A 15,585-nucleotide genomic window follows, 5' to 3' on the forward strand; every position below is an offset into this window, starting at 1 on the left:
TATTTTTTTGAATTATTAATAAAACAAAATTAACTAACAAGCGCTTAATTTTTTAAAATTAAGAGAATTAAAAATAATGACAACAAATGATTCATACTTTACAATTAATTTAAAAAAGATTTTGTATGTTATATAACAATTTGTTATCGCAATAATAAATTCATCCTTTTAAGCGACAATATAAAACTTTTATTTAAGAGAATTAATCAATAAATTCAATTGTTATATTTCTTAGATTCTAAAATGTTCTATACTGGAAATTTCTACAAAATAAAATTATTATTTTGACTAATTATGTGTCACAATAGATTAATCTAATCTAGTCTAGAAATTTACAAATTTGGTTTCATATAAAGGAAAGAAAAATTCTAATTTTTATTATTTGCAAAAAGCAGCTCGACGGCACTTAGTGTTTTCAAGTTAATTGTGAAGTATTTAAATAATTTTTTCCGAGGTAATGAATTTTCTATTAAGTACTAAGTGTATAAATATGTATATTTTAATTTAATATAATAAAATTTATGGTACATTATGAATACTTTCTTGCAGAATTATTATAATGAATTACGATCATCTAGTATGGGTCCCGGACCCGAAAGAAGGTTTCAAACGCGTAGAAAAAAAAAATGTTGCAGCTTCGAATTTACAATTTCCAGTCGGAGATTACAAGAAAGACGAAAATGATAACTGTAAGTAGACTGTTTATGCATATATTTATATTTCCTTTTTTTTTATTTATTTGCGCTTGAATATATTGAATGTTTTGTTTGTAAAATTATTGAAAAAACTGAACTATTTATAAATTTAATTCTGTAAAATACATAATAGTCAAAATTACAATTTATTTGCTTATTTATCAAATAAGAAGCAATAAATAATATCTAAATAAAAAAAATATATATATATATATATATATTTATTTAATAACATCTCAAAAAAATTTTTAAATAAAAATATCCATGGTACTTATTACGGTGTATTATAATTAGAGCGGAACAAAATAAAAAGATAATTATTATAAATGTGACCACTGTATCAGATTTGACGCAAAGTAATCACAATTTTGATAAATTATGCATTTGTACGACAGTCTATTTAACTAATCAATCATTCTAGCTAACTTAATTGAACAAATATCATCTTTACATTATAAAAATTATGAAATTGTCAATTTAACATTATTAAAAATGAACGTTTTCCAATTTGGAAAATGTCTTTTTTTCATAAATAGAAATGTAAAGCTTACAATTGGAAAAATGTTAATTTTAAAAAAATAAAAATGTAAGATTAATATAATGTTAACTTTCCATAGCAATAAATGTGAACAACACAAAGTAAAATGTAAAATTGTAACACAATCATAATATATGATTTATTTTTTTCATAATGGTTAACTTTAATACCTTTTAAGATTATTTTGAATTAAAAAATTTTTTTTTACTATTGTCTAAAGGTTAACTGTTGATTTTATTTTCAATAAAACAATATGGTATAATATTTATTATTTAAAATTTTTTTTTTGAAATTTAACTTTTCATCTTATAAATTACAGAAAGAAGAAAAATATAGAATTAGAATTTTATTTTATTTTATTTGCATGAATAGTGTCTCATACAAAGTTTTTATATACCAATATAATTATATAATATATTAATTAAAACTTTTACATTTCTTTTTGTTTTTATTTTTTATTTTTCTCTTAATCTTGCCCGTGGCCGTTCTGGTTGTCCATTTACACCGTGATCCCGCTTCTTTCTCCAGAACCTCTTCAATTTTTCTGAAAACCTCATCTCATCCTCTACCTCTCTCCATTCATCTGGCATGGCTTTATCGTCATTAGATATCTTTAGATATCATTAGATCTCATTATACACTTCAATTTCAATCTCTGTTCCCTTTTTGATCTGCTCTCCCGATGTTGTTACATTTCTTCGTCTTCTCTTCACGGAAAAAAGTAAACTGTAATAAATAACAGTCGATTTATAATAAGTAATGACCCTCGCGGTTTTGATAATGCCGTAAAAATACCGTAATTTTTCGGCATTTATGCTCATGCCGTATATTTATCGTTATAATTCGGTAATAATGCGGTTAAACTATAGTTGTTTTGGCCAGTTTTTATACTGTAGTTATCCAGTATATATACTGCACTTATGCTGTACAGTTACCAAAAATATACTATACAATTACCGCATTAATGCCCAAATTTTACCCAAAAAATTCCAAATAATTACCGTAATAATACAGTAATTTTGCCGAATATTTTCTGACATAATGGACAATTATTAAAGATTTAGTTTTATTTTTAATTCACTTCTATGTTAGAAATGAATAAAATGAAAAATTTCAAATTTTGCTTTTTATTCTCCATCGCTACTTTGCAAAAACAAATACTGTTTTTGAATAAAAAATATGTAGAATATTATTTTTCAATTAGGTATTTAGCGATAATTAATATAAAATAATACATATGTTAAATAAATATATTCTAATTTTAATTTCAATTTTTAATTTCTCACTTAGAAAATTGAGAATTTTCTAAAATCGAAAAGTTATATTGTTTCACATGTACAATTATATTATTTAATTTTAAATATGCTTATCGTAAGATGGACGGTGTGGCTTAATGTATATAGAATAAGCAAAAAACCAATATGGTATAGACCGGGTAGCTCAAATGGTAGAGTAGCCGACATGTCCCCAGGAGGTTCTGGGTTCGAATCCCAGTCCGAGCGTTATTTAATTTGATACCATTTTCTAAATATGGTTTTAATACAGTCATTTTACCGTCTTATTACCGTAAATATGCCGCATTTATAATACTGTATAATTGCGACATTTTTTCGGCATTTACAAAACCGCTAGGGGATCAACTGCTAAAAATTACCATTTCAAACAGTAAAATCGTGATTTTACTATTCACTTTATAATATTTACCATTTAAACGTTACAATTTACTCTTTACAAGTAAGAAAATACTATTTCAAACAGTAATATTCGCTATGTAAATGTCTAAAATGTTAAAGTATAATAATTAAGAATTCAGACTTTGATATTTATCATTTCGTACCTAAAAAATGATCTTATGATATGTAAAAAGTATAAAATAAAGTTAGTAAATTTTAAACGCAACGCTAAAAATCAAACTGTAATTATTGACTTGCTTGGACTGGTAAAATGTATATTTTAAAAGTATAATTTTTACTGTTTCAAATGTTAAATTCTCCCAGAGTGAGACCCCCTTCTCTTTCATCTGAGTTCTCCTTCTCCTCATAATATGGACTATATATTGAAATGGCAATTTTTACTGTTTGAAACTGTAATTTTTTAAGATGAAAGAGTCGTTATTTACTATAGTGACAGCTACTAATCACTTATTTTGGATATTAAATTATAAATTGTGGCTTTTATACTTTCTACATTAAGGAAGTTCGAGCGTAACTAATGAGTCAAAATAGTGTTAAAATTTTTTTTTAATTTTAGTTTTCCCAATATCCGTCAAAATTCTTTATTTTAATTTAAAATAATTTAAACAATTTAATATTTGATAATTTTTACTTATTTAATAAAGTAAAGTAATAAAATGACTTTGGTATTTATTACTTGCCGGAATAAATAAACAGATTTGGCAATAGTGCGCTTGATTATACCCATAACCTGAGACGTGGATGAGTGTGTGAGTTAAACATTTCTCTCGCTGTAACTATATTTCTATCCTTTTCTTTTTTCTCAACTGTTGACGCGATGTTGTCAAATCTTTATTCGAATAAATGGCTGACGATAAACGAGTTACAAACATAAAATTTGACTTTAAATATTTCAAAAATTATATCGGTAATGTATTATTATTAAATTGTTTTTATATTTTGCAATAATCCAAGTTTTTTGTGTATAGTTTTTTATCTGTTAAAGTTGGGAGGTTAATATTTAAAAAAATAATTAAAGTCTCGACAAAAGTTTGTCCGTCATAACAGCCCGTGTATAAGGAGATAAAATATGTGATTTTTAAAATTTAATATCTAAGTAACTAAACGGTGAATCTTTTTTAAATTTTGGGATTAGATAAATGACGTATTTATTTATACGTATATTAAATTTCAAAGCTCAAAGTTGGAAATTATTTTTTATATTAGATTCGCTCGAACTTCCTTAAGTTCTGTAATATTTATATTTTTGGCACCCCGATGTCCGCTTTACTGTTTGAAACTATAAAAATTAACCGGAATCCGAGTGAATATTACCGCTTACTTTTTTCCGTGTTCTTATATTGCCTTTCTTCCAATAAAAGTTCTGAGTTTTTACTACTTTGATCTAAACAAGAAAAATATACTTGATTTGATTAACTTTTTATTCCGGCAATTAGTATCTTAAAATTAATAATTTTGTTGACTATTTTAGGTGCGTTGATGTTTCTGAATGAGGCAACTCTCCTCAATAACATCAAAATTCGCTACGAAAAGGGCAAAATATACGTGAGTAAAAACTCACAATGTATTTATATCGCGTGCCTAATGCTAAAAGGGCGCATAGCTACAGGTTAGTAGGGATCCATGCTAAAAGGGTGCATAAAAAAATTTTTTTTTGCCATTCTTCTTAAAATCGCTCAAAACACAAAGATCTGTAAAGAAAAAAAAATCGAGCATCCTAAAGCTAAAAGGGCGTAACTCAAGACATGCCCCCTATTAGCTTTTAGAAAAGTAATGCCTAAAGCTAAAAGGGCGCATAAAAAAAATTTAAGTTTTTATAAAAAATTTTGATAAATAGCTACACAAGACATGAAATAAAAAAGTTTAATAAGTAAAAAAAAATTTCTTAACAGCCGGTCGTGGAACGCTTCACGTAATAATTACCGTAACTCCTATTCTTTCCCGCTTCACAGCATTATTTATATTTGTAAAAATGCTTGCCGTAAGATGGACGGTGTGGCTTAATGTATATAGAATAAGCGAATGGAAATTTAGTATAGACCGGATAGCTCAAATGGTAGAGTAGCCGACATGTCTTCGGAAGGTTCTGGGTTCGAATCCCAGTCCGAGCTATCTAATAATTTTTTCTCGCATATTCTATAAACTCACATTAAGATTATCCTCTCCACATTCCTTTTTCAATCCTTTCCTACCAATATCCTGTTACGTGAATGTGGAACGCTTCACGTAATAATTTCCGTAACTCCTATTCTTTCCCGCTTCACAGCATTATTTATATTTGTAATATAAATTCTTTGCCTCTCCTAGGCAAAGAAGAATTTTCAAAAAAACGCTCTGCTACGTAATAGATTTTCTAATTATCTATTTTGTATAACAGATAGTTTTTTTCGAAATTCTCATTTGTTTAAAAGAAAAACATAAAACTGCAATAGCATTTATAATCATGAGTGCAATAAGGATAAGTAGTACCGTTTTTTGCAGTAAGTGCGACACGAGAAAAAGAGTGGATCGGCTGCTAAGTACTTAAACAATATTGAAAAAATAATAATTTTAAACTATTTTTATACAAGCGATGGATAAATAAATAAATTGAAAACTAATGAGATTAAAATAATTTTCAAATAAAAATAAATTAATACAATCACGCATATTTAGCAATTTTTTAAAAATATTTTTAATTGTATTTTTAAAAGAATGTATGTATCGTTAGAATATGCCTCTTTGACTCTACCGTTTTTTTTTAATTTTTAGGCTAAAAATAAGTATTTTAATGAATTTTTTAGGAAAAAAATTTATAGGCCCTTTTAGCTTTAGGTAATAAAATTTTTAAATTCCTAAAGCTAAAAGGGCGCATAATTAGAGACATACGCCCTTTTAGCTTTAGGAAATCAATGCTTCATTTTTAGGCGAAGAATATGTCAACCAGTCGATTGGTGATAAAAAAAAAAATTATGCGCTCTTTTACCTTTTGGCACGCGATATCTTTCTACAGGTCAAAAGCTGAACTACTCGCAAAAATTGAACGTTTTTAAAATTTTTTCAGACTTACGTAGCTCATATCCTCATAGCTGTTAATCCTTACTATCAAATTCAAGATCTATACTCAGAAAGAACAATTAAAACATATCAAGGAAAATCACTTGGTGAAAAACCTCCTCATATTTTTGCTATCGGTAAGTTAAGTCATTTTTTTTATTTATTTCTTCTATTTTTATCTTCAAAATTATTAAAAATTTTTTAATTTTTAAAAATATTAAAAAATTACAACAACTAATTTAAAACAATATTATCTATTAATTGTTATTTTTAAGCTGACAAGTCTTATCGAGACATGGAAACGGATGAACAATCGCAAAGTATAATTGTATCTGGTGAATCTGGTGCAGGAAAAACAGAATCAACTAAATATTTACTGCGGTACCTCTGCAAATTAAAAGGTTCTAGCGACGACTCATTAGAACAAAAAATCCTTGACGGTAAGGACTGTGTATTAAGATAATACTTGATAAATAAATAAATAAACAATTTATCAATTTATTCTCCAGCAAACCCAGTACTAGAAGCGTTTGGTAACGCTAAAACTAAAAGAAACAACAACAGCTCTCGATTCGGCAAATTTATGAAAGTCTATTTTGGTGAAGAGTCTCGAATAGTAGGTGGTTCTGTAGCCGACTATCTCCTGGAGAAATCTCGTATATGTCTGCAGAATTCAGATGAGCGAAATTATCATATATTTTACATGTTGTGCGCCGGTGCTCCAGCAGAATTACGCTCAGAACTGGGCATCACTAAGCCCGACGACTTTCTTTACCTGAAAAACGGATGCAATCAGTACTTTTGTAACGAAGCGTCCGAGAAGAAGCTCAATAAATCTCAAAAATCACGAAGCCACCTGGAGAAGGGAGGTCTTTCCGATCCGATTCTTGATGACTTTCTCGGTTTTAGTACCGTTGATCAAGTGAGTTTTCTTCTTCATAATATAAGCAACAAAAAAATTCTGCTACTCGCATGTAAAAAAAATTGTTCATAACTTGTAACATCGAAATGTGACACAATTATGAAAATTTTTTGAACACCTAATAAAAAATCGAGAATGCTTTGAGCAATTAAAAGTCTAGATTGATCGATAACTTTTTAGAATTTTGTAATGTTTATATTTAAACATGTTTTGAAAATTTTATGGACATTTTTTGAACAATTCTTGAGACACATTTTGAACATTTAATGAAAATTGATAATCATTGTAGATAATTAAGCCAATAAAGAGGTTTCTCGATTTTTTATTAGATCTTAAAAAAATGTTCATATTTGTCACGTTTTGATGTCACAAGTGGGGTCAACTATTATAATTTTCATTTTTTTGAATGAAATTTCTATTTGATTTTATTGATATATATTTTTTTTTTAAATACATAAAAAAATTAACGATTTAAAAAAAAAAGTTGATTTATAAATTTTTTAGAATATTGTGATATTTAATTTTTTTTTTTAATTTTTCGTTTTTTTATGTATTTTTCAAAAAAAAAATATATCAAAAGTTTCAAAAAAAGATAGAATAGAAATTTTATCCAAAAATATGAGCCAAAATTTTTTCCAACTTTTGAAGACAAAGATACTATCAAAATCTTTATTTCTTTAATATTTATATTTTTCTAAAGACTTGTTTATAATACTTTATAGATGTTTTCTGACATAAGTAATTAAATTTCCAATTTATTGGCTATCCAGTCTAATACAACAATTTTTTTCTCTAATTTTTCGTAATATTGTTAGCCTATATTTCCCTCCAGGCATAAACAATTTTATTTATTTTTTTCTTTCATGACATTTTTTCTCAAAAATGCGCCGTAAAAACAAACAATAAAAAAGAAAATTTTAAAATGTTAATTGTCTACCTAGTTATGGCCCAAAATGAGATTGACCCCACTAGTAAATAATTACCAAATTTTTTTTTTACACGGGCTGCATTAATTCACATCTTTTTACATTTCTAATAGGGTTTCACTCGTCTGGGGCTAACTGAAGTCGAAAGAAAGGAGATCTACTCGACGGTAGCAGCTGTTCTTCATCTCGGCAACATTGTCTTCGAGGATATTCCCAATGACTCGTCTGACGGCTGTAGAATCGCCGGTAGCACTGTTAAGTCGGTCACAATGTCTGCTAATCTTTTAGGTGTCAACCCGGAGGAGCTCAAAGAAACTCTGATATTTAAAAAAATCCAAAGACTCACCGAAGTTGTCAAAAGTTCGCTTAGAGCAGATAAAGCAGAGAACGCCCGAAATGCTTTAGCCAAAGCTGTTTACAGCAAACTGTTTGATTATATTGTTTCGCGCATAAACAAAAGTATTCCTTCTGAATCTTTCAGCTATTATATCGGAGTCCTCGATATTGCGGGCTTCGAATCCTTTGAGGTGAACAGCTTTGAGCAGTTCTGTATAAATTTCTGCAACGAAAAACTGCAGCAATTCTTTAACAAGCGAATTCTTAAATCCGAACAAGAATTGTACAAAAGAGAGAATCTTAACGTTCCTAAGATTTCTTACGACGACAATAAAGTTTGCATTAAAATGATCGAGGATTCAGAAAAGGGGATATTTAGTATTTTAGATGAGTTTATGAGACTCCCCGATCCAAAACCAGAAAGTTTTACTATCCGAGTTCATGAAACTTGGAAAAACAACGCTAATCTCGAACGACCATCGACAAAACGTGGAGCTCTGTGTCAACTGAAGAATGATGAGGGCTTTTTGATAAAACATTTCGCTGGTGATGTTTGCTACCAGACCAATCAGTTTATTGAGAAAAATAATGACGCTCTGCATTCCTCGCTGGAAGAATTAATGCAGAAAAGTGGCAATGAACTTTTGCGAACTCACTTCGTGAATAACCCGGCGAGTAATATAAAAAAACGAGCGATCCAAAGTGTAGGTAGTAAATTTAAAAAACAACTTCGTGAACTTATGGACGAATTAGAGAACAATGGAACTAATTTTGTTCGCTGTATTAAGCCTAATAATGAAATGGTCCCTCATAAATTTGACGGCAGCTCTGTTCTCAGTCAATTAAAGTATTCTGGTATGACTTCAGTGCTCGAACTGATGGAACACGGCTATCCGAGTCGCGTTCACTTCGAGGAGCTCTACGATATGTACAAACCGTATCTTACACTGGAACTGGCTGAACTTGAGAAGAAGGTCTTCTGCGAAGCGCTATTTCGGAGCTTGGAGCTGAAAGATGAAGATTTTAAGTTTGGTAAAAAAAGGGTATTTTTTAAACCTGGAAAGTTTGCGGAGTTTGATAAAATTATGAAGTCAGATGAGAAAGAAATGAAGCAATTGGTGATTAATGTGAAGAAATGGCTACGAGAATCGCGAATTGCTAAACTTGAAGAATTGAAACAACAACTTCTCCAGATGGAGAAAATAGCTAATCAATTGAAAAGTACAGGCGGTGATAGAATTGAAGATATCAAAAATTTTGAAACAAAAATAAACGATGCATTGGAAAAAATCAAGGTAATTAAATTATTTTGTTGAATAATTTATTAGGAATAATAAATTTATCACTTTTATTTTGATTAATACTCTGATAAAAAGGTTAATTTGGTTCGAGAGACAAAATCTTAAACGAAGAATACTATTTTCAAGAATTTTATTATCTAGAATCAAACAGAAAAATTCTTGAATAAAGCAAAATTTACTTGAGCCAAAAAGAATTTCTGAGTTTAAGAATTTTTTTTCTTCAAAATGCCACTTTTTTTTATAAGTGTACTTAATTTTTTTATTTAAAATAAAAATTTTTATACAGGTAGATAAAAATATGAAGCCTGCAAAAATAGACGATATGTATACAAAATTGAAGACCGCTATCGACAATAGTATGATCAAGCTAGAAAAAGAACTAGAGCAGCAAAGAGAAGAGGAGCGGAGATTAGCTGAAGAAGCTGAGAGAGAAAGAAAAAGACAGGAAAAGTTGGCTAGAATTAGGTAAGATTCAGTTATATTTTTTAAACAATAATAATGATAAATTTGTGCATACAACGTTGGAGTTTGCTAGTTATAAAAAATTCCTATTTTTATATGAATTATATTATTGTTTATAATTTTGGTTTAGACGAATTAAATTGGAGGAAGAAAGATTGGAGAAAGAAAGATTAGAGAAAGAAAGATTGGAGGAAGCAAGAAACGCCACTGACATTCCCAACGCATCTAAGTGGAATTACTCACAATTGTATGCTGGTTTTTATAGTGATGATCCAAACAGAAAACAGGTAAATCAAAAAAATTATTATGTGTTATTAATTCTTTAATTAATTATATATTTTTCAATTTTTCAGGCGTCTCTTACCGAAATTAGAAAAAGATTGGAAGTTTACCGCAAATGGAAGGCGGAGAATGATACCGAGTAAAACGATTAAATAATCATATTTATCTACATTTATTACAAACCATCTATATTACAGTAATTAAAATTAACAATACTTTAATCAATTATATTTTAATCTAGTTTTGTCGGTGGAACCCAGCCGCCAAATGCTTTTTCTAATTCTTTAGCGACTGCTAAGCAGAGTCTGTCTTGATGAGGTGCAGCGATCACCTGTTAATTTATTCAGAATTAAGTAATATATCGGGCATAACTTATATTTATTTAGGTATTTAATAAAAATTTTTACCTAAGAAAATAAAACAATAACTAAACATGTAAAAATTATATCGACGGTCTAATTACCAATTGGTCTAACTCCTTATTTTTTAGAGGATAATTTTTTAACATTTTGATGTAGCAATAGTTCAATTATAAATTATTTGAATGATCCAAACCAAAATATTATACCTCTATTAGATATCAAATTGTTTTTTAAAGTAATAATCAATTGTAAACTAATTGTTTTTTCGTACAAATGGAAGATTCTCTAAAATAGAGTTAGACAATTTGCTAATTAGAACGTCGATATAAATTTATAACAACAAACAATATCTGATATAATTAAGCAAAACTCGCGAGGAATTGTAAACGTATAATACATTTAATTACAATATTACTGGCAATAAAGCAATTGCAAGAACTGATGTACAAATTTAATTATGTTAATAAATATCGTTAAAACTGAAAAAACTAAGTAATGTATCAAACTTCTTACCTGAAATCCGATTGGTAAGCCTTGCTTATTCAAACCCATTGGAACGTGCGTTGCCGGTAGCCGAAGAATATTGCAAAGGATGCAAAATACACCTGAAATTGTCAGCAGAGCACATTGACCGACTGCTGGAGCTGAGCTAACAAAAGTCGGGAATAATAACACTGAATTTTCATCCAAGATTGTCTGTTGAAGAAAACATCGTTCATTGCACATCATTTCTTCTTTAAAACTCTAGAATAATTATCTATAATCTTCAATTAAGATCAATGATTTGAATAAGTTACAATTATCATTACCAAAAGTTTTTTTTGCAATGTTTCATATTTTTCTTCGTACAGCGAAAATCGAGATTCAGGTACAAATCCATTCATTTCCCTAACAATCGCCACAAAAATAGATGAAATTGAATGTGATGAGCATCCAAGTATCGCTTTTATGGATTCTAAAAACGGATTTACTTTTATCTGCAAAATTTATGAGTTTTAAATTATTTATTACTTATTTTTATATTATTGAAATTGATAAATTTTATACACATACTTTTGGATCATCGGGATGCATTAAAATAGGCGGTAAACTACTCCAAGAGAAAAGTTTTACTGCTCCTATTTCACAACCGTCGCTTAACTCTTCAATAACTGGCTAGATACAATAAAAAATTCATGAATTATTTTAATTATACTGAGAAAAAAAATACTTCTTTCAAAAATTTATTTTCTTGACTCAAAAATTTGTCTGAAGAATTTTTTCTTCTTTGAAGAATAGGTCAAATAATTTTATTTAATTCAAGTGATGCTATTTGATTATTTCCTTATAAAAACATTGATTTTGTTTGATCAAAAAATTAATATATATAATTATTTATTTTAACAAATTCCTGAATCAAAAAATTCTAGTCAATTTTTACTCAGTGTATAAAAATTAATTACGAAAATTTAACCTTGCTTATCTTCGCACCGCAAGACTCAAAATATTGAGCAGCAAGTCGAATAGATTGTCTGATATCTTCATCGACAGAAGAAACACCGAAATTATTATCAATATCTTCCAAGTAATAAACATGAAGTTTTTTGACGTCAACCGGTTCATCAAGACGCAAATTAGTCTTGCAATTTTTCGTCATCACTTTAAGTACCATGTGAAGATCTTCTGCAAATCTAGTCATTGGCCCAAACGTTCCATACTGAGAAAATCCATTGTTTTCTACCGTCGGAAGATATTCTTCCATTGGAACTATTCCTAAATAAACACTAAATGAATTATAGCTAAAAAAAAATTTGATCCTTTTCTAAAAATTTAATTTATTACCAGGAGTCGGTTTATGCCCAAAAACACCATTGAATAGTGCTGGTATTCTAATAGACCCAGAAAGATCTGAACCAACACCAATAATAGATGCTCCGGCTCCTAATAAAGCGCCCTATTAATTACAAATGATAAATAGTTAATTTAATAAATACTAGCAACCTTGCAGTCACCGTGTGACTGCCGTGACTTATGAACTATAAATAAATAAAATTTTGCTTTATTAAATAATGAATTTTGATAAATTGCACTGTACTTTATTAACTGTTGACATTTTTGAAGATATAAGCTCATCCCGATGTTATACTCATCAAGAGCTTTCATTTGAGTACCCACATGCATTTTGGCATATTTTTCATATATAAATATATAAAAAATTGATGTGGGTACTCAAATGAAAGGTCTCGATGAGTGTAATGTCGGGATAAGCTTATATCTTCAAAAATATCATTTGTTGACAAGATAGCAAAGTCAGTTCTTAATTATTGACATTTTTTAAGATACAAGCTCATCTCGATGTTACACTCATCAAGAGCTTTCATTTGAGTACCCACATGTATTTTAATATATTTTTCATATATAAATATATATAATATATATAAATATATGAAAAATTGATGTGGATATTCAAATGAAAGGTCTCGATGAGTGTAATGTCGGGATGAGCTTATATCTTCAAAAATATCATTTGTTGACAAGATAGCAAAGTCAGTTCTTAATTATTGACATTTTTTAAGATATAAGCTCATCTCGATGTTACACTCATCAAGAGCTTTCATTTGAGTACCCACATGTATTTTAATATATTTTTCATATATAAATATATATAATATATATAAATATATGAAAAATTGATGTGGATATTCAAATGAAAGGTCTCGATGAGTGTAACATCGGGATGAGCTTATATCTTTAAAAATGTCAATATTTCACAAGATACAAGGTCGTTTCTTAATTATTGACATTTTTTAAGATATAAGCTCATTTCGATGTTACACTCATCAAGAGCTTTCATTTGAGTACCCACATGCATTTTAATATATTTTTATATATACATGTATATATATAATATATATAAATATATGAAAAATTGATGTGGGTACTTAAATGAAAGGTCTCAATGAGTGTAATGTCGAGATGAGCTTATATCTTTAAAAATGTCAATAGTTGACAAGATAGCAAAGTCAGTTCTTAATTATCGATATTTTTTAAGATATAAGCTCATCCCGATGTTACAATCATCAAGAGCTTTTATTTGAGTAGCCACATCAATTTTTCATATATACATATATATAATATATATAAATATATGAAAAATTGATGTGGATATTCAAATGAAAGGTCTCGATGAGTGTAATGTCGGGATGAGCTTATATCTTCAAAAATATCATTTGTTGACAAGATAGCAAAGTCAGTTCTTAATTATTGACATTTTTTAAGATATAAGCTCATCTCGATGTTACACTCATCAAGAGCTTTCATTTGAGTACCCACATGTATTTTAATATATTTTTCATATATAAATATATATAATATATATAAATATATGAAAAATTGATGTGGATATTCAAATGAAAGGTCTCGATGAGTGTAACATCGGGATGAGCTTATATCTTTAAAAATGTCAATATTTCACAAGATACAAGGTCGTTTCTTAATTATTGACATTTTTTAAGATATAAGCTCATTTCGATGTTACACTCATCAAGAGCTTTCATTTGAGTACCCACATGCATTTTAATATATTTTTTATATATACATGTATATATATAATATATATAAATATATGAAAAATTGATGTGGGTACTTAAATGAAAGGTCTCAATGAGTGTAATGTCGAGATGAGCTTATATCTTTAAAAATGTCAATAGTTGACAAGATAGCAAAGTCAGTTCTTAATTATCGATATTTTTTAAGATATAAGCTCATCCCGATGTTACAATCATCAAGAGCTTTTATTTGAGTAGCCACATCAATTTTTCATATATAAATATATATAATATATATGAATATATGAAAAATTGATGTGGGTACTCAAATGAAAGGTCTCGATAAGAGTAACATCCGGATGAGCTTATATATTTAAAAATGTCAATAGTTCACAAGATACAGGGTCATTTTTTAATTATGTATCTAGAGACAGAGAATTTTCGAATGCAGCCTAAATACTTATCACCATAAATTGACTATCGGTGAGAATAATATGAAACTTTGAAAAGAAACAAATTCAAATCAAGACCTTTGCTTTCAAATTTCACTAAAAAAACTAATTTTATTATATAAATACACTGGCCACAAAATTTTGCTTATTCTCTTAAAAATATAAATTTGTAAATAAATTTTCTCACTTCGCCACCAGAAGAACCACCGGCAGTCTTTCTTCTATCATACGGATTAACAGTAGTGCCGTAAAGTGGATTGGTACACTCAAAACCAAAACACAATTCCGGCGTATTTGTAACACAAAGAGGAATAGCACCAGCTTCGCGCATATTTTTGACAACTAGACTGTCTCCATCAGCCTTGACACCGGAAAGAGCTAATGTACCTGCTGTGTAACTAAGCCCTAGAAGAAGAAAATAGTCCTCGAGTACTCAGCGTAATGGACGCAAAGAACAATGTCAAGGCCATACCTTTGAGACTGCAGCTTTCTTTAACAGTGAACGGGACTCCGTAGAAAGGTTTTTCCAATTGAAGCTGCATTGGTGTAACAACCCCCGCCTCCAGCATTTTGTCACAGTGTCGGGCTTCGCGTAAAGCATCTTCAAATCGGTCATCTACTACTGCGTTAAGATAAGGGTTTATTTCTGTTATTCTCTCGATGTATGCTTCTACTACGGATTCACTTGATATCTAAAAAGTTTATTAATTATTTTAAAAGCCGTAAGTGCAATTAATAGTTGTAATTATTTTATTTAATAAACTTACTTGTCCTAATCTTATTTTTTTAGCCAATTCGCAAGCAGTGAGATCAAACAATGAGTCTGTAGACGGCGGAATACTTGCCGGTTTTATGCAATCGCGGTACCAAAAAAGTGGCCTCAAAAGAACCAACAGCTTGGCTGAAAGCCACGTCAAACATCGCAGTGTCAATTGCATTTTTATACAAACTGAAATAGCTATGTTACTTTTTATCGGCTGCAATTCGATTATAATCGTTAGATTACGTAAAAATATTTCTATTCCACGCTATCTAATAATATGTAATCGATT

The 15,585-nt window shown here is 28.9% G+C and overlaps 3 protein-coding genes across 3 annotated transcripts; 2 read left to right on the forward strand and 1 right to left on the reverse strand.

The window, feature by feature from the left end:
* Positions 1-344: 344 nt before the first annotated feature.
* LOC123275005 (myosin heavy chain 95F-like) lies at positions 345-9,445 on the forward strand (the record flags this gene model as incomplete). Its single annotated transcript, XM_044742875.1, has 7 exons — positions 345-454; positions 550-689; positions 4,399-4,472; positions 5,971-6,100; positions 6,239-6,403; positions 6,473-6,885; positions 7,925-9,445. Coding segments are annotated over exons 2-7 (2,433 nt in total), but the record flags the coding sequence as incomplete, so codon positions are not given.
* Positions 9,446-9,733: 288 nt separating this feature from the next.
* LOC123275004 lies at positions 9,734-10,377 on the forward strand. The gene is made up of 3 exons (XM_044742874.1): positions 9,734-9,913; positions 10,095-10,197; positions 10,264-10,377. The coding sequence occupies exons 1-3, from the start codon at positions 9,747-9,749 to the stop codon at positions 10,333-10,335; spliced, it is 342 nt and encodes a 113-aa protein (XP_044598809.1). The 5' UTR covers positions 9,734-9,746; the 3' UTR covers positions 10,336-10,377.
* Positions 10,346-15,496, reverse strand: LOC123274995 (fatty-acid amide hydrolase 2-B-like). Its single transcript, XM_044742858.1, has 9 exons — positions 15,301-15,496; positions 15,006-15,225; positions 14,721-14,938; positions 12,376-12,487; positions 12,008-12,306; positions 11,608-11,709; positions 11,364-11,531; positions 11,068-11,250; positions 10,346-10,523 (listed from the first exon to the last, which is right to left on the reverse strand). Exons 1-9 carry the CDS (start codon positions 15,469-15,471, stop codon positions 10,425-10,427), a joined length of 1,572 nt encoding a protein of 523 aa, XP_044598793.1. The 5' UTR covers positions 15,472-15,496; the 3' UTR covers positions 10,346-10,424.
* Between the last annotated feature and the right edge of the window lie 89 nt (positions 15,497-15,585).

This window comes from Cotesia glomerata, linkage group LG1 (assembly GCF_020080835.1).
Source record: "Cotesia glomerata isolate CgM1 linkage group LG1, MPM_Cglom_v2.3, whole genome shotgun sequence".
In the NCBI taxonomy this organism is placed as follows: Eukaryota; Metazoa; Arthropoda; class Insecta; order Hymenoptera; family Braconidae; genus Cotesia; species Cotesia glomerata.